Below are 13243 nucleotides of genomic sequence, written 5' to 3' on the forward strand. Positions count from 1 at the left end.
AAATTAGGTGTCTCCAAAAGCTTCTCAGAGGAAAAAATAAAAAGGCTCAACAGGGCTAGAGCATCAGAATCAAATCTGATGTGTGACATTCAGCAGCAACTCTGAACCCAGAACACAGCAGAGCAGAACTGTCCAAATGTGTGTGCGTGCTCCCAGGCCCCTGACCTAAAGTTCCATACCCCTTCCCACCATCCATCCATCAAAGGTCACAAAATCCCCAAAGATTTCCTGGGCACGTCCTTTCTAGGAAGGATGTTTCCCCTGAAAGTTGTGAGTAAGCAAGGGAGGGAGGAAGAGGAGTTTCAGAAAATGAGCAGCCTGTACAAAGAGGAGCGGGGAGTCCCGGGAGGGAAGCAGCGTTGTAAGTGTTAGAACGAGAATCTAGCCTAAGGCTGAGTGGGAGAACAGAGACCTGCAAGAGGCTGTCTCCAGGCAAAGACAAAGCCCAGAGAGGAACAGACGTGCTTAGACACGTGGAGATTTACCTTTGGCTCAGTGTTGAGTGCAGCCCAAGGGCGACAATAAGAAATAGGAAATACACAAATAAGAAAATGTGATACAAGTACGAACTCCAGGAAAACCCTGAAGTTGTACTGAAGAGAAATATAGCTGGACAGGGCTACTTGGATCAGTTGGGAACAATCTTCACAGTACATTTATTTTATTTATGTACTAATGATATGAACGTTAAACATTAACTAAAAAAAAAAAAAATAGTGCAATTGTTGACGAGTGGGAAGATGAGGGCATGGGGCAGGCTGAACAGGGAAAAGAAACCTGAATCTTCTGCATCGGACATCAGTAGGCAATATCCAAAGCTGAGAAAATAAGAGGAGATGAACGGGTGGCGGTGGCTCGATGGTAGAGCACTTGCCTGGCATGCCTAAGGCCCTGGGTTCAATCCTCAGCACCAGAGGGGAGAAAAAAATGGACAGGATGCCATAGGAAAAACCAAGTCATGAAGAGCTACAGTCTTAAAGCATGGAGGAAAGTTCCAGAAGAAACAGCCGAACTAGCATCTCTAGGGAGGGAGAATTAAGGCTAGGTAAAGCAAGCCTCTGTTTTCCTTAAGCCTACTAGCACTGTTTAGTTTTTCAATTATTGTATTTATAAAAATTAATTTACAATAAAGTAATAACTGAGTTGAAGACGTGGCACAGCAGTTACAAGTACTTGCTGCTCTTGACGAGGACCCGGTTTGTTCCTCAAACTCACAGTAAGCAGCTCACAACAGCCTGCAACCCCAGCACCAGGGAGCCAGCCCCTCTTTTGTCCTCCAATCGGCATCTACATACATGTGGCAGACATGTGCAGACACACACACGAATTAAAAATAAAGATCTAAAATAAAATGCATGGAGGTTTATTTTTAGCAGCACAGTTATTTGATTACTAGAGTCTTCTTAGCTGGGCATGATGACACACTCAGAAGGCAGAGGCAGGAGGATTACCACGGCTAAGGCTGGCCTGGTTTACAGAACAAGTTCTAGGCCAACATGGACTCCATAGAGAAACCATGTCTCAAAACAAACAGACGAGTGGACTTTCCTTTGGACTGTCTGCTTCTCTGTGAAACTTTCCTCATCGACAGCTCACAGTTCTTCCAGGCTACAGTTTGACTGATGCAAACACTCCATTGACTGCTGTCACTTTTTAATCCTCAAGAGGGCTGAAGAGTTTATAAAGGGAGCAGTATGTACCAACCTATGGGCAACCTTGAACCTCAGCTTTGAAGGTCATTTTATAGAGTTGTAGAAACAGCTCGGGTCACCAGGCTTGGCTGTCAGCACCTTTATCCAGTCTTTTTCCCAGTCCTGTGGTATATATAGACTTGTAACCCCAGTGCTAAGAAGGTACAGATAGGCAGATCCTTGGATTGCAGGCCAACCATCCACGCCACTGATAGGCCCTGAGTCAGAAAACAAGGTTTAGATGGCACCTAAGAAACAACATCCCACCCCTGCCACGTCAGGGTGACCTCTGGATTCCACATATAGGCACGCACGCGCGCACACACACACACACACACTCTCTCTCTCTCATGCATGCATGCACACATGCCCATAATAAGGACAGTTTGTTATTTCTTATGGAATCGGAAGGATGACCTTTACCACCACCTCACAGCCTCCTCATTCCATCCTGCAGGTTTTACTAGCGAAATACAAGGAGGGACAAGGCATTAGCAGTGGCCACACTGTTTCCCACTCACTACTGGCTTTGTTAGGAGCCAGCCACCCCATGCAGCCCAGACTTTATTCAGGGACTACAGCACAAAATTGGCTTTGCATAATGTTGGAGGGGTTTCTAGAGAGTACCAGGCTGAATCGAACTATTGTTCTTAGGGCCCCGAAGTTGCTGGTGTGGCTGTAAAACATTGTATGTACCTTGACTTAAAGGTATTCTCAATCTTCCCCAGACTCCTATTCAAGTTATCACTGGTTACCCAACATGCCTAGCACTACAATGTCAGTTCTCAAACGATGGTTAGGTGCGGAGAGTAGTATTATTTTCGGCTTCCTGGGGAAATAATCAGATCTTCTCCCTAAAGGCAGGTGTGTTAGCTATGAGGGAGGAAGAGCTGATGGCCCTGGCCACTTGTGCAGGGAGGAGGGATGGCAGGCTGATGTCCCTGGTGACCACAAGAAAAGGCGGTAACTTCAATGACACTCTCTGCTCAACCTCTCTTCTGCAGGACTGTTTCTAGATTGAAAGCAGGTATTGAGTGACTCTTGGCTTAGGTTAAAAGGGCCCTTTTAGGCTCCCTCTCCCGTCATGTGATAACCCAGCTTCTGGAGCCTCTGCATCCTCCTCCAGCCAAGCCCAGCAGAGCCAAGCATTGTGACAGGGGAGGGAGGCAGAGCAGGCAGTCCTCTGTCCCAATGGTTTATCCTGCTACAATGAAACCTGCTCAGAAACCTGATGCCTAAACCAGACTTCAGTACCTGGAGGACCAGACCTCGGGGGCCATTCGCAGTGGCCTGTGAGTCATTTCTTTCCCAAGCAGATGGGGAACAGGTGTCCCTTCTGCATCTCTCTCTTAGTCGGTAGAGTAAGTTCTAAGGCTTATAAATCTCAATGGAAAAGTAAACATCCTTCCTTTAGGGAAAAAAAAATGAGGAGATGGGGAAAATGTGTCAGAATTTCCTGGCCTGCTCTACTCTTCCAGTATCAGATCGAAATGACAAAATGGATTTCCACATGTGAAAGCCCAGATTTGTCCTCCAATAACACCCCCCACCCACCCACCCGTAGCCTGGGCTGGCTTCAGATTCACTGTGTAGGGGAGAATGACCCTGAGCTTCTGGTCCTCCTGCTTCTACCTCCTCATGAGTGCTAGAATTGTAGACGGCACCAGCACTAGAGGCCCATACACAGCTGGGGATCAAACCCAAGGCTCTGTGCATACTAGGCAAGTGCCCTCCCGAGTGAGCCATGTAGGCACACAGCACCCTTGGGTGCGCAGCCAGGCTGTGGTTCTGCCTCAGCCTTGCTGCCCTGTTCCCTTTCTCTTCCTGGGTTATTTAAGTAAGAGCAAAATGCCAACTCTGCCATCCTGCTGGCCATGGGTCCCCTCCTCCCTCGGATCCCAGGGCACTGTCAGACCTTAATTCAGAATGACTTAGCAGGCCAAGCCAGTTGTAGAGGGATTTTTTCTAAAGACACAAGCTTCCCTTGGAGCCTGTGAAGTTGCTTCTGGGAAAGCCGGCCTCCTTTTCTAGAGTAGCATCCCTGAGAACGCAGGGTCACACATTCAGAAGGACACCAGAAGAGTGACATCAGCTCTCCTTTCTTTTGGCTTTCAGGTTTGAGTGAGAGGGAGGACCATTTCCATTCTGTTCTTTCTTTCTCTCGGTGAAGCTGACTGGTACACATTCTTGGGAGCTGTGTCATTACAAGTCCAGTAAACGATTCACGCTGAAGTGACCTTTAGGGAACACAAAAGAAATCAGCTGGCTTAGGGAACCCAAAACTGTGCAGAAGCTAACTGAGCCAGTCCTGTCGTGTCTTCCCGTCAAAGCTAAGCCCCGGGTTACCTTTGCTGGCCCCAGTCCTGATCATGTGACATGATGATAGCTCTACTCACCAGGCTAATATTGGCAAAAATTACACACGTCTCTCTGTCATTTAAACGGTGAACACCGTTGAAGGACTCGATCTATTGCAAATGAAAATAAAAGCAACAGCCAACTGGAAGGGTGGATGGAAGGACAGAAAACTACAACAAAGAGCCATGCATATTTTGGCTCATTAATAGTTTTCCTGTTTACACATGAATGCCAGCAAAAAATGTGAATTAGCCCAAGATATAAGGTAACCTTGGCGACCAAGGAGGATAGGGATCTTGCCAAAGTGCTTGCTGTGTCACAATGCCACTGAGGATATGAACCAGAGAGAAGTTTCTGGTTGCTTTTTATGTAGTGAGTTTTAAATGTTCTTTTTCCCTGTTCCCAGGAATCAAAATGACCCTCCTGCCCATCCAATCCTTTCGTCTCTCTCCATACTTTTCTGCTACCATCAAGGAACTGCGGTGAAAGGGTCATTTTTAATCACTGTGACAAGGATCCCAAGAGTCATTCTCATGCACATTTCTAATACTCTGAAAGAGCCGGTAAGACAACACCCTAAAACTGACAAGTTAAGGATGGGAAACGTAAGGTTCCATGCTGGCTCCCATGCAAGGACTCAGACCCGGCTCCCCAAGCTCAGCTTTGTGTGCAGGCTGAGGAAGGGGTAGTTCTGTGTTAGCTGGAGAGTCCTAATTAAAATGCAGGGCAAATGCTTGGGTCCTGATGGTGCAGTTTCAGCTAGTGTTTGTGCTTCTTTCTCATGCTTGTTTGTAAGTAAGATACATTTTATAGTAGGAATAATAGTCGCTTTGTTTTGATGCCAACATAATCCCTGCCTGCTGTGTTTCTAGAGGGTGCCATGGGAATGGATTGGTGTGGGCCAGGAGGAAAGAGTCAGTGTGTGTGTGCGTCCATTTGCACGTATACACACTTACACGCACGCACGCACTAGCATGCATGTGTACATGCTCACACACGCTGGAGAGTGAGAAACGGACAAGCTGACCTACATCTCAGCTCAAAGGACAGAAAACTGTAGCGCTTTTGTGCTGAGTGTTTTCTCCTCATCGGATTTTCTTTCCATGCGCATTTCGTTATGAAAGCCAGTGGAAACCGGAACACCAGGAAAACAGCTGTTCTCATGGTGTCTCTAAGCTGCCACACAAGGGAGGCTTGGACTGGTCCCAGCTTTCCTGTTCTCATGCAATGCTGATCCTTCCCCGCCTCTGTTTCCAGCTTGGGGGTTTGTGACTTGCTCTGAGTGTCACAAACCTACCTGATTCTCTAGCCTTTGAGTATAGTTACATGGCCTTAGTAAACAGGGAAGTTTTATGCCCTGGCTCACAATTTATTGTGTTTGTTTTTAAAAACAGAAATCCAAATTGTCACTATTTTAAAATCCACAATCAAGATTTCAGCTCGGCATATCAATTAAAGACAATGGAGTTGAACAGCACATGGAATTATCTGGCTTTCTTATGTTGCTATGTTGACCAATTGACTATGAGATGTTTTCTTGGGTCCCTTGCCTGGCTGCATTTTCAGATACTTAAAGAAATTGTTCTCCTGTCCCATAGCAAATCTAAGCTACTGCAGTCTTAGAAAACCTAGAGGTTTCCTTCCTGTCTTCCTTCCTGTCTTCCTGTCTTCCTCCCTTCCTCCCTTCCTTCCTTACATGTATTCATTTATTTTATGTGTATGTGTACGTGTGTGCATGAGTGTGTGTGCCAGAAGAGGGCATCAGATTCTCTGGAACTAAAGTTACAAGCAGTTGTGAGCTGCCATGAAGGTCCTGGGAATCGAACATGAGTCCTTGCAAAAGCAGCCAGTGTTCTTAACTACTGAGCCACCACCCCAGGACAGGGTTTCTGAAATTCAGAATCACTTTTTATTTTAAATGTACTCAGGTCAGGTGAGTATTTGGTACCTATGCAACACACATCTGAATATATATTTTATTAATATGTATTTTACAGCCCGGAAATGTACTAATATGTTGGCCACCAATACATTTACCAAATAATGCATGTAATCATTTAACATGTGAATTAGTTATTGATAATCATAAATCAGTGAGCAGCTGAGAGCTTTCTGTCCCCTCCCCCACAACCTCCCCAGCAAGGTTTTTTGTTTTGTTTTGTTTTTTGTTTTTCGAGGCAGGGTTTCTCTGTATTGTTTTGGAGCCTGTCTTGGAACTAGCTCTGTAGACCAGGCTGACCTCGAACTCACAGAGATCCACCTGCCTCTGCCTCCCGAGTGCTGGTATTAAAGGCATGCGGTACCAACAGCCGGCCTGAGCAAGGTATCTTAAGCCCTTTGGGGAAACAGCTTCCATAAAGCCAAATTGGTGGAAGACAAAGGTCTGTCTGACCTGGGTCTGGAGGATCATTTGTCACTCCCCAGATTCCACAATGTGCAAGGTAACCAAACTCCCATTTAGCAATGTCACCAAGGTCAAATATGACCTCCCATAGGTCTTCTGCATTAGCTTTACGGCTTGATCCTGTGCCTGTGGTGTCAATACTTCTCATAGCCATATGTGATCACTCACATTAAAGTCTCATTCACAGTGGCCACCAAGCTAAAACCTGCCAAGTTTCATCCAGTTGAATTAACCCCGAGACAAGAAAATGTCTTTGTAAGATTGAGTTGTTCAGGGGTCCACAAAGTAGGCTGGTTGAGAATTGGTAGCTGGTTTGGGTTTGTTTTGTTTTGTTTTGTTATCTCTGGGTGGTAGGTGGCATATGGCAGCTACCCCTTGCCCTGCTAGTTCACTTGTTTGTTTGTTGGAAAGGAGCTGGGGGTCCTAGAAATTGAACTCAAGTTGTCAGGTGTGGTATCCAGCACTTTTACCTCCAGTACAATGCTCTCCAGCCTGGGATTTTGTTTTTGGATTGTTTAGTTTTGCTGTGTTTGTTTGCTTTGTTTTGTTTTTTGTATTTTTTTTTAATGGTAGGTGGTAGGTAGGACTTGGTGAACCACCCCTACCTCAGCTAATTCATTCTCAAGTTACACACTCAGGTTAGACTTCAGAAGATTGATTGGATCATTGAAATTCAAAATAAAACTCAAAAGTAACACTAAAATAATTCAGCCAGGCATTATGGCCCATGCCTACAATACCTACATTTGGGAGGCAGCAGCTACACAGTGAGTTTAAGGCCAGCATGGGCCACCAGAGACCCTGTCTTTAAAAAACAACACACACAAATTATGCATATCATTTGACACACTTAGAGACAGATGACGAGGGAGGAGAACTAAAATGTCAGCTTTTCCTTTGCTGGTGAATACCAGTTAACCTGTTTCTCTCTCTGCTGAGGTTAACAGGGCAGTGATGTCCAGGGACACAAATGAAAGCTAGTCCATCCTCAGTCGTAGCAATTTGTTGAGTTGCTGACATATGAGCCAGAATTTCTCCAGGGTTTATCCCAGTACTTAGATCTGCAAGTGGAAACCATCCTCCCTCAGAGACAAGCTACTTACCTTCTCTCTGTCGTCTCCCGCTCTGTGTTTGTGTCCCAAACCCGCCTGATCCCAGCAATGTGGTGAGCAGTCAAGAGGTGCGTTCAGAGGCAGCTACTGTGGGTTCAGGTGTCTCATCAGACACCTGCAACATCTCAACCAGGTATGTGCCTTCCCTGTGCCCCAGGAGTCTGAGGGTGGCTTCCGTCACTCAGGTCAGCAAATCCTTCAGGGTGGGTTAATTCCTTCAGCTTTTCAACCATGTCATGTGTCAAGTCCACTTAACTCCGACATCAAATCCAGGAAAGCAACCACAGGCAAATGTAAAGAAACGCACACGGCTGGGTGTCAATAAAACTTTACTGGTGGACTCTGAAATTTGAATTTGGTGTAATTTCACATGCCAAGAAATATTTTTTTCTTTTGCCTTTCCACTCATTTTAATGTTGTAAGCGTCATTCTTAGCCCCAGCCTGAGAAAGGCAGGGCAGAATCTGTCAGACTAATCACACCCCCTCTGCAGGGCTGTGGTTTGTAGACCCTGTACCTTGGAACAGTAGACTATTACAACTGCTCTTTAAATTTCAAAAAAAAAAAAAAAAAAAAAAAAAGAGTTTCTTTTTCTTTTCTTTTTTTTCCCCCCTAAAATAAAAAGGGGGCAGGAGCCTTTTCCCATTTGACTATAATGAATAGCTGTCAACCTCAAGCAAATGTCAATGCTGTAACAGGCATCATTCTCCTAAACTATGAGAATTTTCTCCCATCTCTTTTTCTACATTTCACCAACCCTTTCCTTTCAAGCTACAAATATTCTCTTTTAAAATCTTTCAAATTGACAGAGACCTAAATAAATGTTTTGTATTTTTCTGTAGCTTGTTTAGGAACGTTTAATAGCCCACAGTCACATTTATACAAAGCAGTGTTTTTTGTAAGGCAGTGGCCGTTTTATAATTAAGCGTGTGCAGAGATTCCCACTTAGAAAAGTAGTTCTTCGTATGACCCATCTTCCTAGCAGATGCTCCAGCAGAAGCGAAGGGAGTAATTAGGCCGTCTCTGTTTGATGTCTTACAATTGGTATTTAGAATACCTCTCATTATTCAGGGAAAGTGTAGCATTCTTTGTTTTTAAGCCCTGCTCTATTTTTAAGTCTGAAGCTGGGTGTACATTTTAGAACGTATTTGGGTCTAAATACCACAAGCCACTATATCTAAAACACAATAAGGCAATGTGGCATTTCTCAGAAAGGTGGGGCATATATCAAGCCAAGCCACGCCTTGTGGGTACACTCACAGACTAAGATGCCATGCATCCCTTTTCGGAGCTGTGTGCGTGAGTCTGGACACTAGCTGCTAGTATAAAGAGTTTGAGATATGTTGATAAGAGATAAGATATAGTTAAGTGAAAATTCAAAGCTAAGAAACCGTAGAGTATCTACAGCCATACCACCCTGAAAACACTCAATCTCATCTGATCTTGGAAGCTAAGCAGGGTCAGGCCTGGTTAGTACTTGGATGGGAGAAACAGTAGAGTTAGACTGGACAGGCAAAAGCCATGGGACCACGAATACACACATGTTAACCAGATGGTCCTCCAGGGGTCCAGGCTGGAACCACCTCCTCTCTCTGTTTCATGGGATCCAAGTTCTTTCTGTGTCCTTCCCCTATTCCACTCTCGGTAGCCAACTGCCCCCAGGGGATCCTAGGACATCACCATATCAGAAGGGGAGAGAAGTCAGTGGAAAGAAGGACTAGGTCCACTCACTCATCTGTGACTTGGGTTTGGAGTCTACCATTTGTGTGTTTTGGTGGGAGGGAGCGGTGATATTCTGGACTCTGCCACTCAGCACATTTGAAAACCACTGTCTAATTTTCTTACATTTGTTTTCTCTGCTCCGTTACCCCAGGGACATAGTCTCCACCTTCTAAAATTTCACCTGCTAATATTGACTAAGACCTTTTCTCTTGGGAATTGAGAGTATTTGCTAGGTCAGGTGCTCATTTTAACCATGCTGTAATTACCGTAACACAGGTGGTGTGTCCTGTATGAAGGTATGTGACAGATATGCAGGGGAAGTGATTGTCCTGGGCGGTGAGAGTAAGCTGGCCTTGCTCCAGCTCTGAGAATGCGTCAGTGGGACAAGCAGGGGCGGCTCTCTGAGATTCTGACCTTGGGTCCGTGCTGTAAGCCATGGCCTGCAGGAGCTGCCTTTGCCTCATTACACTAGGGTGACTCCTACAGGAGTGGGCAATGCCATCGGGCATGAGAACTCAGAGGGTAGGAGGCTGGGAAAGAAGAGCTGGGGGGGGGGGGGGATGGGAATGGAAAAGAAAGAAAAGGCTGATGGGAAGGGAAGGGACTGGAGAGGGCTGGTCTAAATGACACCCTGAAAGTGAGAGAGACGCTGAAGAAAGAAAAGAGGCAGTGAGGGGCAGGCAAGCGTCATTGGGGTGGGGGAGGAGACGGAGGGGAAAACAGAATGTCCACACACCGGAGGGGCAGCACAGGTACTGCTGTAGTTAGCAGGGAAAGGCCAGCCTCTTACACATGGTGCCAAATCAACAAAGAAAAAAAGAAGCTCTATATGAAAAAGCAATTCCACCATAATTTTTAAAATTAATTCAGAGAAACCTGTCTCAAAAAGCAAAATAATAATGATGATGATAATTGAAAACGGGCAGAGACCCACCGTAAATCCAAGCTTCCAGGAGAGAAGTCCTTAATAACCATGGATTTGAGCAGAGGAGTTCTTAAATATGACACAGAAATCATGAACTATCCAAAGGAGGAACAGGGCACAGACGGGGCCATGCTGGTAGGGGGCTTGACCTAGCATGCATGTCCATCCCTCAGCAATGCACACACCAGGCATGGTATACACCTGTAATCCCAGTACTGGGAAGATGGATGTGGGAGGATCGGGAGTTCAAGGCTAGACTCACCTACATAGAAAGGTCAAGGCTAGTCTGAGTTGCACAAGAGTGAGAAGAGAGGAAGGAGGCTAATGTTGGTGAAATGGTAGTCAGCTCAGCTGTCAATCTCATCTGTGGATAAACAAAGGAAAGGGGGCTCAAAGTGAAGGCATGGATTTAGATTAGACTGGAAAAAGCCTCCCGTTGGACTAGGTTACTACGGGGGTGGGGAAAGTTTGGGCATCTCTATGCCTGGAAATCAGATACAGAAGGACCAAAGCATGCTTTTCTTTACTCTGTTTGATGGGAAGGAGGCCAGGGAAGCTGGAAGAGTATCAAATGTGTTTCTCCTGCTCAGAACCCAGATTAGCCGCCTGCAGCTTGGAGGCCACTGGTGTTTATAACTGCTTCCTAAAAGCCTTATCCATCTCCACTAAGACCCAGGACAGAGGCAGGCAGACATTTCTGCCTTTTGTAGACACCCAGCCTAAGGCTGCACAGTAGCTGCATTTGCAGAGTGGGGTAATAAAACACCAAATCTCACCATTTCTCATTTGCTTCTCTCTGCTTCAGAAATCCAAATGAGTGTACAGCTGTGAAATAAATGTTTTCCCTCACATATTCATTAACACAAAAATCATGTATTCATTGATGCTGAGTGCAACCATTTGAGCCTGGGCATAATAGGGGAAGGGAACCAAAGGAATCTGAAGTGTGTATGTAGCAGTAGGAAACACATGCATGAAGCACGTATACACCAGTAAGAAATCCAGAAAATACAGACACTCAGAGAAGAACAATCTTGGTCATTGATATCACTAGCTAATGAAACAGTGACTTTGCTGGCTGTAGACTATCGGCACCAACTGTCAATCCGCCCTGCATGGTGGAGTAGTATCTCCAGCTTCCAGGCCAGGAGACTGAGGCCTGGGAAGAGGGCTCATAGTCAGTGTCAGAACCAGGAGTCAATCTAAGTCCACAACCCTCCCCAACCAAGCCTTACTGCTATGCAACTTTTCTAGCCACAGACTCAGAACCGCTCCCAGGACTGTTTCTAACAGCTTTTTGATCCAAACAGGCTAGCTTACTGACTGGGGAAGGCTTGCTAATGGCAGACTTGGAGAGAAGTGTGTAGGGCCACCAGAAGCCGAGACTGAACCCTGCGATTTCAGGCCAGAGACTCCCCTCCTCTCCCCAGGCAAGTCAGTGGTCCAGGCCTCCGGTCTTGGCGGCTGATTCATATCAGTATGGCTGGCAAGGAGGTCTGGAGCCTCCCTGCCCTCAACCAACACATTTGAGGGGCCCTGCACGAAGATCTGTTCCATGAGAAGGCCTAGAGTTGAAATAAGAGACAAGATATCAGGTCATTCCTTCAATGGTATTGTCAGAATGCTGAATGCCATTTGCTGAGGGGATGGAGTGGGCTTAAATACTGATTTACAGCACAGTGGAAATAACAGGATTTTCAGGCTTAGCTCCTCCCCACTTGGTGTGTGTTAGCAAAACAGGAAGAGTACCAATAACAGGTCTGGGGCAAGGAGTTCTGGCTAACAGCTTCAGGTTTACTCAAGGTGCCTCAGGGGTCCATGCAGGGCCTTACAGGGCCCAGTTGAAATCTTCCCAAGGGACCACATGCTAACCAAGCCACCAGAAAGCCTGCCTTCTGTGTTTGCTATTGTCCTCACCCAGTTTCTCATGATAATGCCTCCCACTTACACGTGCAGGGCATCTGCCCTGGCTCTGATGGTGGCTTTAGATCAGCACCCCTTCAAGAACAAAATTCATTGGTGGGCCTCCAACACTCTCATAGATGCTTCTGCATTGATCTGAAAACACGCTAGGATTCTTCTTTTTCAAATCTTAGAGGAAAATCACAAAAGCCTATAGGTTTTTCACACAAGGCAAGGCTTTTTACCAATCAGTAAAGTAGAACCTGTGGTTATTAAAGTGTGTCTTTTATGAACCCCGATAACTCTGTTTCCTCAGACGCCATACTCTCTAGTCTGATATGACATCTAACTGTCCATGTGGTGCCTGGCAACTGTCTGAGTTTGGAACCTGTCTTAGTTTAAGTTTTTATTGCTACGAAGAGACGCCATGGCCACAGAAACGCTTATAAAGAAAACTTACAGTTTTAGAGGTTCCGTCCATTATCATAACCGGGAGCGTGGCTGTGTCAGACAGACGCGGTGCTGGAGCCGAGAGTATTACGTCTTGCAGGCGACAGGAAGCCAACGGTCACATCAGGCAGTATCCTAAGCCTAGGAACCCTCAAAGCCCACCCCCCCACACACACACGAGCGTGACACACTTCCTCCAACAAGGCCATACCTACTCCAACAAAGCCACGCCTCCTAATAGTGGCACAGAGGACCCATTGCATTCAATCCACCACTAGGCCCTGGGTTGGCAGAGAGTTGGGATGGTTCACATTGGGAAAAATATAAACAGTATTGTTCAGTTACAGTTGTTCATGTGAACTAACACACTTTGTCGGGTATTTGGTCCTAACTTATTTTTATTTATTTATTTTTTGTTGTTGTTGTCGTCATTTTAAGGATTGGATTCCTTTTCTATTGTTTTTCCTGCCAGCGAAGTGGAAATAGGTATAGAAACTGAAAAATAGGGTGACACAATACCATTTGAAAACTACCAGTCTTCTGGCAGAATCTCCCAGCTCCTTAGCTGGGTGTCACAGCTGTTTGCCTCTGCCCCTTCCATATTTGTGTAACTCAAGCTGGCCACTCAGCCTCAGGAGCTTTGCAGGTTGAAAGTGTTGGGTTAAATAACTGCCACATCC

General features: G+C 45.8%; 1 protein-coding gene across 1 annotated transcript in view; it reads left to right on the forward strand.

Moving 5' to 3' along the window:
- Slc44a3 (solute carrier family 44 member 3) overlaps positions 1 to 13243 on the forward strand; it is a 73317-nt gene that overhangs the window by 37785 nt on the left and 22289 nt on the right. The window contains exons 11-12 of the mRNA XM_051185587.1: positions 4456 to 4612; positions 7612 to 7698. Of these exons, the coding sequence (XP_051041544.1) occupies positions 4456 to 4612; positions 7612 to 7698 (244 nt within the window). The remainder of the gene's footprint in view (positions 1 to 4455; positions 4613 to 7611; positions 7699 to 13243) is intronic.

This window comes from Phodopus roborovskii, unplaced genomic scaffold (genome assembly GCF_943737965.1).
Source record: "Phodopus roborovskii unplaced genomic scaffold, PHOROB, whole genome shotgun sequence".
NCBI lineage: Eukaryota > Metazoa > Chordata > Mammalia > Rodentia > Cricetidae > Phodopus > Phodopus roborovskii.